At 43.6% G+C, this 16,612-nt stretch overlaps 1 protein-coding gene across 1 annotated transcript; it reads left to right on the top strand.

Moving 5' to 3' along the window:
• The first annotated feature begins 137 nt into the window (after nucleotides 1-137).
• Nucleotides 138-16,149, top strand: Cmtm1 (CKLF like MARVEL transmembrane domain containing 1). The gene is made up of 4 exons (XM_052729515.1): nucleotides 138-533; nucleotides 4,113-4,271; nucleotides 12,965-13,063; nucleotides 16,023-16,149. Exons 1-4 carry the CDS (start codon nucleotides 138-140, stop codon nucleotides 16,119-16,121), a joined length of 753 nt encoding a protein of 250 aa, XP_052585475.1. The 3' UTR covers nucleotides 16,122-16,149.
• Nucleotides 16,150-16,612: the final 463 nt, after the last annotated feature.

The raw sequence follows: 16,612 nt of genomic DNA, 5'->3' as shown, positions 1-16,612 counted from the left end.
GCTAGGCTAGGCCGCAGCCATCAAGGGCAGGTGCACGCGGGATAGGCTGCCAGCAGCCGTTGACGCTGGTTCCCCAGGGGACGGGCGCCGAATGAAGCCCCAGGACCAGCCTGACACAGTCAGGCTTGGGATACACCATGAATCCTGCATCCACCAGGCATGAGCTCAGCCGTGAGTCCATCCACCCTCCCAGCCGCACAACATCACAATCTGAACTCGGGGATGTTCCCTCACACTCGGAGTCACTGGTGTCTATCGCCTCTGTTGCCCCTCCCAAAAAACCTCCACTGAGTGCCACATCATTCAGTAGGTCTACACGGTCAGTGCACAGAGAACAGAGTGTCAGCAAATTACCACCAACGAAACCCACCCAGAGGCAGAAGGCGCCGCCTGGCCATGTGTCTAAGAAAATTAAGATCCGTGCATCGTTCAAAAGACGGGCTGAGGGCCGGGCTAAGGTCCCAAAGAGACTCAGAGACAGCTCAAAGCATTTTATCTTCTCATTTGCTGGAGTGTTGAAGGTCTTGAGAATGGTGAGCAGAAGCTGCCCAGCTGGATGGATAGGGGAGGGAGGGCGGTGGCTTCCAGCATTGAGTGTAGAGGTGCTGCTGGAGCAAGTCCTCCACAGCTCCCTTTGCCACAGTTTTTTACTCCCTTTCTTCCAACATTTTTTTTTTTGAGATAGAATATCACCAATACAGCCCTCTGTGGCCTGGCGCTCACTATGTCGACCAGGGTGGCCTTGAGCTCATAGAGATCTGCCTGCCTCTGCCTCCAGAATGTTGGAACTAAGTGCTGGTGCCACCACCACCCCAGTATCGCACAATTCTCAGTACTAAATTGGTAGGTTTTTCCCCTGCCTTTTCTTTTTTTAGGATTTCCTCTCACAAATAAAAGTAGGAAAGTACTGAGTAAATAGAAAGTTGTAAACCAGCAAGTGCGACTGATAAGGACTGCCATCTAAAAGACCTATTCAAGCCATACACAACAGGCAGCAATCCAGGAAAAGGGAAAGAGAGAACAGAGACTTAAAATGAGAATGGGGAAATGCTCCTAAACATCACTGAAAGTGAAAGGACCTGCAGATGGGGGCATAAAACTTCTGGGGAGGAAAGTTTAATGACCCAAACAGACCCCAAAATAGAGAAAGTCAAACAGAGCAACATATAAAAGCAGAGGGAAAGCAAGGGGCCTGTAAGGCGGCTCAGTGTGTAAATGCTGCTATGACCAATCCTGAAGACCAGACTTCAATCCCCTGAACTCAGATGGTGGGAGGAGAGGACCATCCCTGTAAATTCTCCTCTGACCTTCGCATTCGCCCACTCTCCACCTAATACACAAACATAAACAAGTGGGTTTTTTCATTATAAAAGTGAATCAGATCAGACATGTTTAGGGTCAGCTCTTTCAGATCATGAGATATCATTTTGATGATGCTCAAGCTTTTTTAAGAAACAGGCACTTTGGAATGATGTGTTTTTCTGAAGACTGAGTCCAAGGCCTTGCACTTGCCAGACATGATACCACTGAGCTGTATCACCCTTTCTGAGTGACTACTTTACCAAGTCAGTCTAACACTGGTGTCAACACTTGTCAGGTTTAGAAAAAGAACACAAAAGAGAGATCTCTCCGCACCAAAGCAAAGATTGATGTTCAGGCCCAGGGTACTTAGCAAGTGTGAGGTCTTGGGATGGATCCCAGAGTGGAAAAAACTGTTACCATATTAACAAAAAATATCCATCTATTTTTAAATATCCATGTATTTTTAAAACATATACCACAAAACACAAGGATGATTTGCTCTTAGGACTCTTAAAATAACCCACTATATTATAAGTGAAGGTTATGAGATTAAATTAAATAGTGTTTGAGGACATGTGAAAAACTTGAATGTTTGTTTCTGGTTCCCAGAAAGGAGGAAGAAGAAGAGAAGGGACCTATAAAATAAGAATAGAGATTTCATTGCCCTTATAAAACTAAACATCTTTACCCCCAAATTAGCAAAGTCTTCACTTAAAATATCACAAAAATTCTTATTCAAACAAAGAAGAAAAGCAATGCCTACCAACGTTAGTGGGGGCTTTTCTGCAATGACTAATCATAATTAAGGAAAAGAAAAAAATACTTGAAAAGAGGCAAGATATATTTCTTTCCACTGATATGATTATAAAATTTAAATCCACTGGGAGACTATATAGAACATTTAGCTGGGTGGCAATCAAATTAGTAGACTAAAAAACTTTCTATAAATAACTAAAATGTAAGAAGCCAAGCATAGTAATGCACTCCTTTAATCCCAGCATTTGGGAGGCAGAGGCAGACAGATATCTGTAAGTTCGAGGCCAGTCTGGTCTACATAGTAAGTTCCAGGACAGCCAGAGCTACATAGTGAAACCTTCTCTCAAAAACAAAATAAAAAGAAAATGTTTCTCTTCACTACAGCCATCAGAATGATCAATATTTGGCAAAGAAGTAAGAACAAAAACCTATAAGAAAAAAACTTTAAGACTTTATAGAGAGGGAAACACACTAAAATAACAATTTGTTGTTAGAAGTTAGATGAATTCTCAATTAAAACGTCAACAGGTTTAGTGTAGGGACACGACCAAGACAATCATGGGTATCACAAACAGTCTGAAAATGAAAACTGAGAGGGCTGGGTCAAGCAGTAGTACATACGATGAGCCACCCTAACATTCCAAAAGTACTCTAGAGGCTGGAGAAATGGCTCAGTAGTTCGGAGTACTTGCTGCTCTAATTGGGCTCTGTTTCCAGTGCTCAGGTCAGTTGGATCACCATCCCCTTTAACTCCAGCTCCAGAGATCTGACACCCTCTCTGGCCTCTATGGACACACACACACACACACACACACACACAAACACACACACACACAATTTTTTTAAAAAGTACTTTAAAATTGACAACTCAATGAGACAATAGACTCAAAAGAGACACAAATACATCTGAGAATTTATTATATGACAAAGATTGCATTTTCAGTCATTGGGGGAAATCCTAGCATCTCCCAGTGAATGACTGATGTAATCAACTGAACAGAAAGAAAACCAAGGTTCTGCGTCACTATTTCTGTCAAAATCAACATAACTTAACCAATACATACTTGGGTTTCCTTCCAGAAATACAAACCAGTAGTAGTGATTTTTTTTTCAGAAGACAGACTAGCCCATGCCTTTAATTCCAGCACTCAGGAGGCAAAGGCAGGTGGTTCTCTGTGAGTTTGAGACCAGCCAGAGCTACATAGTGAGATCCTATCTGAAAAATAAAACAGAGAGAGACTAGGTTTGGATAGAGAAGAGGAAAGAAGTTTAAAAACTTTTCTGAGTTCAATCTTTATTTACATTTATTATTTAACGTCTAAAAACACTTTTAAATAGGTCTGGGAATGTAGCTCAGTAGTAGATGGCTTGGCTAGCATGATGAAGATCCTGGGTTTGACCCCTAGCACTGAAAAATTAATTAGTTAATTAAAAATTGAAAAATGCAAGCTAGGAATGTAACTCGGCAGTAGCATGCCTACCTGGCGTATGCCAGGCTCTGAGCTCAAGCCCCAGTACTAAAAACAAATAATTAATTTAAAACAATTAAAATAAAAAATTTGTGGAAAACACCACAGGCATGGCCTGGAAAGATGGCTCTGAACAAAACTGCCTCCTGCATAGGCCTGACCTCCTGGGTTCAGACCCTCAGAACCCATTCAGAAGCTGGATGAGGCAGGATACAGTCTGAAATCCCAGCATTCCTGCAGTGAGATGGGAAGCAGAGACAGGAGAATAGCCCTGAGTACAGGACATGGCAGCAAACAGCAAAAAGCCCTGTCTCAAACATGGTGGAAAGTGAGGCCTGTTGCCTGAGATTGACCTCTGATTGCTACATGCATGCCATAACACTCATGCCCTCACACATAAACTTGTACACACGCGCACACACACACACACACACACACACACACACACACACACACACACACACACATTTTTTTAAATACAGGCTACTGCAGTATAATCAAATTAAATGTAACAAATGCTGCCAGTTAATATGTGCTAGTGCTAAATAGCTACACGCATTGAACAAACCTGTTCTTTTCTTGCAGTGTATTATTGCAGCATCGGTGGTTTGTTTCGTCATTGGTGGCGCCCATGAGATGTTTGTAGCAATCACAATTCAGGAAACCTGCATCGTCCTATTTTTTATCATAGTATATTTGGTAACCCTTCAACACTTGCTGATCTGTATACAATGGCCTTTGCTTGTAAGTGTTCATTTTCATAATTCAAAGCTAAGCTTTGCTCATAACCCCAAGAGTAAGCTTGTCCTCATTTTCTTGCAGGGAAGACAAAAGAGATCTCTAGACAAGAGCATAGCAGAGCTATGACGGAGTATTGTCCTGTCCCGGGGAGAAACCACCCAAAACTCAGGAAGGTCCCTTGGACTCCTCTGTTTTCAGGACAGTCTCCTGCTTTTAGCTGAAAGTGCAGAGTCCATCCCAAAGGGCTTGTGTGAATGAGCACGTGCCATATTTTCTCCTTGTCCTAATGAAGAGGAGAGATGCTTGTAAAAGAGTGTATGTTTCTGCTTTTCAAACAGTGTCACCCAAGTAGATTTATAGCCCACCCCAAACAAGAGTTGGCATAACAGAGTTATGGAAAATTTATTTGTATGGGTCTAGGAGCCACGATCTTAAAGGGTGGTGGTATCCAGGAAAGGATGCTATGTGGCTTTTTCCATATGTTCTTTACCATTGAGAATGCCAGAAGCTAGGCCTGGAGGCCCCTAGTTCTCCAGTGGCCAAAGTAGGTCCAGTCCCTTGTCTTGGGGCCTTCCTTACTAGCTCTGTGACCTTTGTGTTTTTTCAGAAGGATGTTTGAAAGGGGTTAGAGAAGTCTTTGCTATATAGAAAAGGCTAGACTTGAACTCACAAGGTAACTTAGGCTGCCCTTAAAAATAGCATCCTCCTGCCTTAGCCTTCTGAGTACAGGGATTACAAGCATTTGTCATCAGACTCCTAAGACCTTGTAGCTTCATTTTCCCCATCTAAGAAATGCAGAAAGGGGAAAGTGTATGGAGGAGTCCCTACCTCGTAGGGTTTCTGTAACATTGGAATGTGTATAAAGATGGCATAGTACTTAGCACCAAGTACACACTCAGTACATGGTATCCAGAAAAGAAAAACAAGCTGCCACATCCCATAAGGTAATTGGATAGTTTTGGCCATTCTCTCTTACTGTGAACAATCCTGACATGGCTCCCATCTCTTCCACATCTCACTCCCTTTGTTTATGTGTGGAATTGAATCTAAGGCCTGTGCATGCCATGAAAGCACTCTACCACTGAGCTATATTTCTGTCTTTCAAGACTCATGTCTCTGAGTATTTTGCTAGCCTGTGTAAAAGTGCACTGCAAACATGCCTGGTGCCCAGAGAAGCCAGAAGAGGGTGCCAGATCCCATGGAACTGGAATAATAGTCAATTGTGAGCTACCACACTGTGAACCCAATCCAGGTCCTCTGCAAGAGCAGCAAATGCTGTTTACTGCTGAACCACCTCCCCAGCCCCTCAGCTCTCTTTTATATTTTTTCTCATTTTAAGACAGGGTCTCAGCTTATTTCCCAGGCTAGCCTTGAACTTACTCTGTAGCCTAGGCAGGCCTTGAACTTGACATCTTTCTAAGCAACTGGAATTACACGCCTGTGCTCCCAAGTCCAGCCTCAGTTCCTTATAGTACATTATTTCTAACCTTAAAGTGGAGTGGGTTGCTGGTGAGCTGGATCTCAGATGTTCTCTTCAACTGCATGAGGCTTTTTTAAAGAGGCTGCTGAACTGTGTCTATCCCACAGAGTAACCAGCCTCAGAACACTGACGAAACATGAGCTGCTATCTTTGGCTGCACAGAAGGCCCTTAGTTTGGGGAGCTATTAACTACCAGAAGGTTTCTGGGGGGAAACTAAAATCTCTACCCATGGCAATTTTCAAGGGAATATAAGGTGGGCATTTCTAAATACTTGCCACGCCCCAAACGCCTTTTCATATTTTGTTTCGTTTGATCCTGCCAACCATCCAGTAGGGCTGTGACCATCTGCCACTCCCTACTTAACAGATGAAACTACTGGAGTGAGAAGATGAAGTTGCCCACAGCCATATATAGGTTTCACTGGAACTCAGACTTGAGGTCAGGCCTCTCTGACTCTAAAGCCCAGACTTCACAGGCTTTAGCATCTTGAGGCAGTTTCTCCAGCTTCATTCAGCCCAAACCACCTCACTGAAGCCACATGTCTATGCCTTCCCCATGTTCTCTGGCTTCCTAGTGATTTTCTCAGAAGGTGTAAGCCAGTACCCTGATGGGTGTATATAGGTGTGAGTGACTGAGCAGGAACTCATGAAACTTGGAGGGACTGCCATAAGATCTACTTGGGTACCATGCCAAGACTTTATTTTAAAAACAAACAACAACTCTTTCGAAGGATTTTAACTTTTTATTTTTAATGATGTGTATGCATAGTGGGGTGAGGTGGGTGCACAAGCGAATGAGTGCCCCTGGAGACCAGAACAGGGTGTTGGATCCCCTGGAGCTAAAGTTAGAGGCCATTGTGAGCTGCCCGACATGGGTTCTGGAAGTTGAACTCGGGTCTTCTGCTGAGCCATCTCTCCAGCAGGCAAGATTTAAGAAGAAATAGAAGAAAAGCTAAAGAGAGGCATGAGACACTATGCCTCACTGAAAGGTACATAGGAAATATCCGGGAAGTAACCCAGTCAGACTGGCTAGCAAGCAGTTCTTGGGCACGTGCTGGCCATGAGAGAACCTCTGCTCACAGTGGTCACGGGAAGCTCGGGGCCAGCTCTTAAACTCCAGGCCTTTGATCAACTCCAGCACAGCCAGCTCTCCTAACCACAACCATCTGATGGGAGAATGCCCTCTTTTCTCAGAAGGCGGCTATGAGAACCCCGAGTAGGATTTAGAGCCCCTGTTCTTTTTCCTGCTATTGCTCTCCAGGGCATGGGCCAGTGTCTGGCAGAGCATCAGGAATATACCTAATGAGTTCCTCAGAGTCTAATGGGGAAACTGGATGACTAAGGTTGTCCAGGTATTGGGATGTTCAAAGAACAAGTGTACACATAACAAACCACTACATGGCTGGGCAAGGAGGGAATGACCTAACAGACTTGAAGTGTTTCTAACCCTTCAAAATAGGACCCAAATTCTTGCCTCTTATCCTCTCCCTTCCTTTCTAGTCTTCCCCTTTTGGGTCCCACAAGATGAAGGACATATGCCACTTTGGTGCAACTAGTTACCACTGGGTAGTAATGGGGAGCCCCTGGTCTGGCAGGAAATGTGCCATTTTAGTGAGGGTATTGGTGCTGACTCAGCACGGTAGCAGGTAGAGGGACTAGGAGATGTGTTGGCATTAAGGGGCAGGAGTCATGTGGGATCTATCACAAGACAGGTGGGGGAGGTCCCAGAACTGGTTTGGCCTCTGCACAGTCTACAGGTACCCAGTGTGCATAGAGCTACTTCCTTCCAGCCTTTCTTTCCAGACAAAATTACTTGGTACAAAATGTATAGGGTGAAGGTAAGTGGTAATTTCTAATTTAAAGGCCCCTACAGGGACAGAGTTCTTTTACCTCCCGTTTTTCTTCTTGTTTGACAATGGGCTGAGGGTGGAGCTAGGGATGTAGTTCAGTCAGGATAGACTTGCCTAGGACACCTAAGGCCCTTGGTTTGATATCTAGCACTACGTAAACTTGGTGTGCTGGCATGCACCTGTCATCTCAGCACTCAGGAAGCAGGGAGATCAGAAGTTCAAATACCAAGTTCAAGGCTAGCCTCAGCTACATGAGTCTCTGACTAGGAATAGAAAAAAACAAATACTGAGGGTAAAGATTACCACCTATCAGGGACATAGAAAGGCTAATACCCTTTGCCCCCACCTGACTCCCCATACACACACACACACACACACACACACACACACACACACACACACACACACACATACACACACACACACACACACACACACACTCATGAAGTCAGCTTCAATGAGGACTATTTAAGTTTTGGGGGTTTTGTTTGTTTGTTTGTTTTTTGTTTTGTCTTGTTTTTTTGATGTATTTTTCCTGGGCCACCCTCTCTGATGAATAATGGAACCTGGACTTGGGATCCCAAAGTTTCCAGTCAGCAGCTCCTTTGAAGTCTATGATGGGGACTCTATATCGAGAGGTACAAGCTCAGCTCTCAGCCTCTAGCAATGTAGAATGTGCCTCTGTATCACATTCCCCACAGATAGCCTTTTTCTGTGCTGGGGACACGGTCTCCAGTCTAAGGGCTGTTGACTTCATCTAACATGTGCTCATGTCATCTGCCAATATACCCAAGGAAACCATGAATTCTAACTACTGTAAGGCCAGAGTTGTGGCACACATGTAATCCTGGTACTGGAGAACCTCACACAGATGAAATGTGATTTCAAGGCCCACCTGGGCTACATAGCTGTCTCAAATAAGCAAACAAAAACTTGCACTCTCCTGGATGAATAGCATGTACTTTCAACACTTCTATATATTACTATATGGTCAGAGCAATTGAGTTCTGGTCAAGAAGAGACATTTTCCAGTAGAAATCACTCTTGTTGTTGTTGTTGTTGTTAATTATTTTTGGTGTGGATGTGTGAGGACAGAGGTGCAGAGTTCAGAGGATGACTTTCAGAAATTCATTCTCTCTTTCCATCATGGGTTAAAGAATCAAACCTATGCTGTCAGGCTTGAGAAGAAAGGGATTTAACCCACTGAGCCATCTCTCCTGGCCTTTGTTTTTATGGTAGGCACTCCCTGTGTAGTCCAGGCTAGTCTCAAGCTTAAGTTCCTCCTTCAGCCTCCTGAGTGCTATGATTACAGGTGTGCACAGACACCTGGCTTAGAAAGAGCTCTTTCTACATAATAAACACACTTTAACCTGAAACTCTAGAGAGATGATGATTCTGAAAGTACCAAAGGCATCTTTATATGCTCGGGTATAACCATGTGAGAAGGTCCCCTTAACTTCCTTTTCAAGTTAATGAATTTTTTTCTAATATTCAGAAAATTTTCAAACTAAGCATTCAATCTTTTCATTGTTGTTGTTTGTTTGTTTTTTGAGACAGGGTCTCACTATGTTGTCTTGGCTGTACTGGAACTCCCTATATAGACCAGGTTGTCTTCAAACTCACGGAGATCAGGCAGCCTCTGCCTCCCCAGTGCTGGGATTGAAGGTGTGCGCCATTATGCCTAGCAGCATGCAATCCTAAAAGGCATAGTTTTCTTTTTTTCCCTTGATTGCTTTGAGACAGGGTCTCATGTATGTAGTTCAGGCTAGCCTTGAGCTTACTATATAGTCAAGAATGACTCCTGATCCTTTTAGCCCACCTCCTGCATGCTGGGATTACAGGTGCACATCACTATGCCCAGCAATTAAAAGTACATTTTTTTTTTGCTAACTATAATTTTAGTTTTGACATCTTGAAATTATTGGGGAGCTTTGTGGTAAATGATAGTCAAGTGGGACATTCATCTCACTTTAGTGAGAGGATGGGATCTGAGTCTTTGGGGTATTTAGAAGAAAGAATGTGTAGGGATGGCAGAGGCCCCTCTATGCACAGCCAAGTGCAATGGCAACTTCAGCCCAGCCATGCAGGATGACATTTCTCACAATGTCCAGAAGAGGCAGACAGGAAAGTCTGTACTTATGGCAAAAGGAAGTGGGGAGAAGAATAAAAATAGAAAGGGAAGAAAGAAAAGAAAAAAGAAGGGAAGGAATGGATAAGAGAAAGAAGATGACCGTGGACATCACAATGAGGAGGGTCCTAGCCACTTCCTGGATGAACAACCCTTCAGCAAGGTACCACAAACTGGGAATAGTAAGAGTCTTTTGTGAGAATTGAATAATTTCTCGTATTACTACCTTGGCCCAGTACATGGCACACAGTAAGTGCTCAATAAATGTGAACTAGCACAGAAAGACGTAGAGAGCAAAGCACAGCTCCCGGAGATCACAGATCAGGAGCTGATTCCACTGTCATGAGGAACCTGAGCCAAGCACGGTGAGCAGTAGTCTAATGAGTTAAAATTATGACAGAGTGCCAAAGATTAGCTAGATCTATTCATTAGTATATTGTTATCAATGTGCTTTGGTCCAAATTCTCAATGACCTAGAACCATAACTAGCTCATTTTGGCTTTTAAAAGTTAACATTGTTTTCATTTTGTTTGGTTGTTTTTGAGGCAGAGTCTCACTCTGTAGCCCAGGCTAGCCTTGAACATGAAGTGATGCTCCTACCTCAGCTTCCTGAGTGCTTTATACTCTGTTTCTCAAATTCTCATTCACATCTTTGAGTATCTTGTTTTACACAATCATCAAGTACAAAGTTTCCCACTAAGCTTTGAACTCCTGTCTAGCCTCAGCCTGCCTCCCCTCTGCAGGCACCTCTCTTTGAGCCAGCAGAATCCAGCTCAGTCTTATACCTCAGCAGCCTTGCCCTATGGCCTCATGTTGACCAATAGTAAAGATATCAGTACCTTTTCCAGAGACAGGTGACATGACTGGACTCTGGGCTCACCAATCATAACAGGAAGAACACACAGAGTTTGCAGTAAGTCCATTCTCTGTACATTTGCAGAGCAGATATCACAAGTCTACATCTTATGCACTGCCTGTACTTACCAGAGGCACAGTATGTAATGTTTCAGATTCAGTGTTCCATTTAACCCTCGGATCAACGTAATCAATCCCAATCATCATCCCCATATAAAAAAATTAGTAGGCTGGCAGAGGGGTGCTTAAAAAAAAAAAAGATCCCAGGTCCCACATCCAAAAATTGGCAGCCAAAGACCTGAGTCACAAAAGCACTGTGAGCTTATTTGTTCCACATCATGTGAACTCAGAAGCCTTCCACAGATAATGATGGAAATGGGCGCTGCACTTGCAGTCTAAGGTGATAGATAGCTCCTGACTTCTTTCCTGTTCATGCTCTTGATGGGAGTCAATAATGAGTTCAGTACCGACTCCTCTCCTTAGTAGTTGTTCAATCGTAAACAACTTAATAAATTTCCCCAAGATGGCTATTGCATTCTCTGTAGAAACACACAGCATAGCAATTCTTTTGATGGCTGCTTTGTGATAGTTAAACGAAGTAGTCTAGGAATTGCTTGGCACATTGAAGGGAGCCATTAAGGTCACCACGGTTTCTTACACTGAATGGTCAGGCTTCTTTCTACATACAGGCTCATATCCCAGACAGGCTGCCACCAGCACTTAAGCCATTAAGAGTGTGGTGAGGAGATAGTTCGTTTGATAAAGTGATAGACTTGCAAGCTTGAGGACCTGAGTTCAATCCCAGAACACATGTTAAAAAACAAACAAAAACCAGACAAGCTTGTCAGCACTGGGGAGACAGACACAGGAAGATCCCTGGGAGCTCTCTGGCCAGATGGCATAGCCTACTTGAAAAAGTGAGGCCTAGGGAAATGGCTCAGAGGGTACCTGTCACCAATCCTGATGACCTGAGTTCAATACCTGGGGTTCACATGGTAGAAAGAGAAAACCAACTCCCAAACGTTGTCCTCTGACCTCAATATACATGCGTATCATGTGCATCCCTCCCCCACCACACACACATACAATGAGTAAAATGTAACTAAAGTTAAAAAACATAAGATGGACAGCTCCTGAGGAATAACACCCAAGTTTGACACACAGACTTAGAGTCCTCCAGTTATATACCTGGTCAAATCATTGTTTTTTACCGTAGACCCTGTCCACACACTGGTCCCACTGACTCCATCGTCACTCTACCATCAAAGTGTAGTGTCCCGCTCTAAGAGAAACCCTTCCTATCCATCTCACTCTTCCAGTACACAAAGAGGCAGGCTGGCCTGGGGTTGAAGAGCCTATAACCAAAACGTAGAACAAAGGACATAAGAACTGGAAGATAAGCCAGGCGGTGGTGGCGCACGCCCTTAAACCCAGCACTCGAGAGGCAGAGACAGGCGGAGCTCTGTGAGTTCGAGGCCAGCCTATTCTACAGAGCAAGATCCAGGACAGGCACCAAAACTACACAGAGAAACCTTGTCTTGAAAAACCGAAACAAAACCCAGAACTTGAAGATATATCAGGCTGATTTAATTCTGACTTTGTCTCAGACGAGAGCAAACAACACAGCCATTCACTTCAGAAAATCAAGTCTGCTCTTCAGATGGGTTTAGGTGTTCTCAGGATACATGGGCTCACAAAATAATAAACATAATCCAACTTCTAGAGCATTAATTTTTACCTATGGATATAGGAATATATTGAATGAATGAACTACTAATATAAAATTTACCCTCAAACCCATATGTTTACATATATTAAAATAAATAAGTTATGGGATAAAATAAAGAATCCACATTAAAATATAAAACTTCAAAAAAAGTCATGTTATGGAGGGCCATTTTTGGCCAGTCCTAGACCACAGAATCTAGAATTGCTATACCTTTAAGAAAAGCCATGGAAGGGGATGGAGAGATGACTCCAAGGTTAAGACTCCACAGAGTACCCAAGCTCAGTTCCCAGCACCCACATAGGACAGCTGTGTGTGTGTGTGTGTGTGTGTGTGTGTGTGTGTGTGTGTGTGTGTGTGACACACACACACACACACATATATATATATATATGTATATATATATGCCTATAGAAATGTTAATGTCCCTAATGATGTTCTAATGAAATCAAACCTATTTCTACAAAGTCCTATCCAAGACCTTAAAATCACATAGACTCAAATCTCTGAAAACCATAATTATACCCCTGAAGGTCCCTGTCAATCAAAGAGAAAGTGTTTAAAAGGTATCCACTCTTAGATGGGTAACTGACCTGTTTGAATATTTGGAAATTACATTCTCATTTACAGTTGACCAATTTCAACTCTGCATTGCAGGATCTTATCAACAGTATCATTTCAACTGTGTTCCTTGGAGTAGTTGCCATACTAACAATGCAAGAAAAAGAAAGAAAGCATTGGTCCTATGTTGGAGGGGTAAGTAGAGGCCTCTATGAATCTATTTAAGAACAGTGGTCTGGGGTCAGTGAGATAGATGCCCAGAGGTTAAAGGCATCTACCACCAAGTCTAACAATCCACAATATATCTCCAAGTCCCACACAAGTGCATATACATACACAGACAAATAAAGTCATACACATGTTTTAAATTGAAAATAATATAGCCAGTAGTGGTGGCAAACACCTTTAATTTTAGCATCAAGGAGGAAGAGGTAGGAGGATCTCTGTGAGTTTGAGGCCAGTATGGTCTACAGAGAGAGTTCCAGGAGAGCCAATGTTGCAAAGAGAAACCCTGTCTTGAAAAAAAAAAACAAATATAAATAGACTATATCAGGACCCTGAAAAAGGAAGGCCATCATGGTGTCATTAACAGGATAGAGAAGACTTATTTTTAATTTCGTGTGTGTGTGTGTGTGTGTGTGTGTGTGTGTGTGTGTGTGTGTGTGTGTGTGTGCCTGTATGTAGGTATGTGTACACACATGCAAGTAAGAGTGAAGATCAAGAGAGGACTTTGGATCTGCTGGAACTGGAGTTAAAGACAGCTGTGAGCCTCCACATGGGGCATGGGAACCAAACCTGGGTCCTCTACAAGGGCAGCAAGTGCTCTTAACCACTGAGCCATCTCTCCAGACCCCCTTCTCTTTCTTGTAGGGACATCTTCAAATGATATCAAGTTGCCAAAACCTAAATCTCACAAAACATATTCTCCAAATAAGTTTTTGAGTCTACAGAATAACTTTTGCAAATAATATACACTACATATAAAATACTGAAAGAAAATAATCTTATAAATAGGAGTCTTGGTTATCATTCTATTGCTGTGAAGAGAGACTCCATGACCAAGGAAACTTATAAAAGAAAGCATTTGATTGGGGTCTGGCTTACAGTTTCAGAGGATGAGTCCATGACTATCATGGTTTGGAGCATGGCGGTAGGTAGAGAAGCATTGGGCTGGAGCAGGAGCTGAGAGCTCACATCTGATCCACAGGCAGCAGGAAAAGAATAAGATTAGGCCTGACTTGGACTCTTGAAACCTCAAAGCCCACCCATAATGACACACCTCTTCAAACAAGGAAATGCCTCCTAATCCTTTTTAAACAGTTCACCAACTGGGAACCAAACATTCAAATACATGACCCTGCAGAGGCCCTTCTTATGCAAACCACCACACTATCAGTTTGGTTTTTCTTGGCTAGAGAACTATATTAAACACAGATATAAAGTGGGGGCTTTTGAAATTGGGTAACTCTGCTTGTCCAAGGAGGAAGAGATCCTGCCTATGGTGAAGTACCTAGTGTGTGCTCAGCACAGTCTAGGCACTTCCTTAGTCTTAGACCTTTATAAATAAGGTCTCCAATCCAGGCCAGTCTCTAACTTGCTCTGTGGTTGAGGATAAATTTGAACTTCTGATTATCCTGCTTCTACACAAACCCTATTCCCCTGATGGATTATAGGTATGCACCACCATGCTTGGTTTATGCAGTGCTGGGGATCAAACCCAGGGCCTTGTGCATGCCAGGCCAACACTATGCCAACAGCACCACTTCCCTGGTCCCTGACTTAACTTTAAACATTCAGGTTTACAGACACCTGGGTATGTCCTTAGACTGAGGTTAAATACTTTGTCATGAGTCACAAAGCTTAGATGAACTGAGCCTAAATCCATATCAAATGGAAGAATGTAAGAAATAGCAAATCAAATGTTTAAAGAATAGGAAGAGTAAGGAAATGGAACTTGGACTTGGTTCAATAATGTAGACAGAAATTAACCAAGAAAAGAAAACAGTTTAGGACAGGGGTGATGTCTCAGTGGTACTTGCCGTTAAGCATGATGACCCCAGTTCAAGCACTGGAATCCACACAATGGAAAAAGAGAGCTGACTCCTACCTGTTATCTCTAACCTCCAAACACATGCTGTGGCATGTACAGGCCTACACACACACACATACACACACACACACACACACACACACACACACACACACACACACACACCAAAGAAAGAAATGTAGAAACTTTTAAAAAGGATTTAAATTCTTTAACTTCATTTCATAAATTGGAGAACATTTGTTAATCCCACTGCATTGTGCCAAGCTAGAGTTGGGCACTGGAAACAGAGCCCTTACCCCTGAGAAACTCACACAGGGGCTGCAACAAGGCCTCCTAAGAATCTGTCATCAGGTAGCCCACAAAGAGAAACATCCATGGCTGGAATACCAGGTGCTACCATCCCTGGTCCCAATCTGGCAACTCATCAACTGAGCTTTGTACTGCCATGGTCCCCCCACACTCCCTCCTTCATTTCTTCTTGCCTGGACTGGCATCAGCCCACCTCCATGTCTTCCTGCCTTATCCAGGTTCACTCTCCCTTCATCTCATAGTAACTGCAGGTGCGTTTTCTGAATCTCAAATCTGTCCCCTCCTCAGAGAGCTCCAGACCATTCACCACTCAGGATCAACTGCCAGACACTCAACTCAGAACTGCAAAGGTCATTATCTAATGCACTGGCTTTCAACCTACTTAATGCTGCTACTCTTTAACACAGTTCCTCATGTTGTGGTGACACCCAACCATAAAATTATTTTCAATGCTACCTTGTAACTGTAATTTAGCTATTGTTAGGAATCATAATGTAAATATCTGTGTTTTCCACTCGTCTTAGGCGACCCCTGTGAAAGGATCATTAGGTCCAAGGGGTCACAACCCACAAGTTGGGAACCACTGTTATAATAGCAAGTCATAGGATCAGGCCACTGTGGGCAGCAAACTCCAATGTTTCCCTTTCTCTTGGAAAGACAAACCGGACCTACAGCAGTCAGGAGGGACTGTTGCAGCTCTTGACCTCCTCCGATAGGAACAGGAATGAGAAATGGACGCTGTGCTAGTTGTAAAGTAATCTGACCGTTACTTCCCACCTGTCTTATGTCTGACAGATCCTGTGCCTCTCAGCAGCAATCTTGTGTCTCATCGATGCGTTATTGGTCATCAAGAACATGAATAACATGGAAAAAAGCCCTGGGAATGTAAACTAAGCCCTCCACTGCCCCACTGAGGCAGAAGCTATGCTGAAGTCACCCAGCCCTTCCCAGCATTTAGCAGAGACTCCAAGTATAATCACTCCCTCCAGGCCATCATGAGCTCCCAAGCCCACGTGTGTGACTATAAAGACAGGGCTGTTAAGTCGGCAACACTTCTGCTTCCTCGTGTGGCCTTGTCTAAAAGTCGCGTTACCCCTCCCACTCCTCCACAAGGCTGCCCCAGGAGGTTAGGAGGGCCAGGACCTCAGGGAGCAATAGCCACACAACTGGGACTCCTTTTCAAGGAACGCCACACTAGAACCAGTGGGGCTTAGCGCAAGTTGCTGCATGGAGGGTGGGAATTTCAGGCCTCTGCCAGGGTCGACGCAATCCTGCTGGTCCATGAGATGAGGTGCTCGCGCTGACCAACCATAAGCGTTAGAATTCTGCAGTCCCAGCGGTCAGTTGAGCGCCGCCCTTGAACAGGTCTGAAGACACCAGGCTCT

The sequence above is a fragment of the Peromyscus californicus genome, unplaced genomic scaffold (assembly GCF_007827085.1).
Source record: "Peromyscus californicus insignis strain IS unplaced genomic scaffold, ASM782708v3 Scaffold_8__1_contigs__length_139910024, whole genome shotgun sequence".
NCBI classification, from domain to species: domain Eukaryota; kingdom Metazoa; phylum Chordata; class Mammalia; order Rodentia; family Cricetidae; genus Peromyscus; species Peromyscus californicus.
This window is presented reverse-complemented; position numbering and strand designations above follow the sequence as displayed.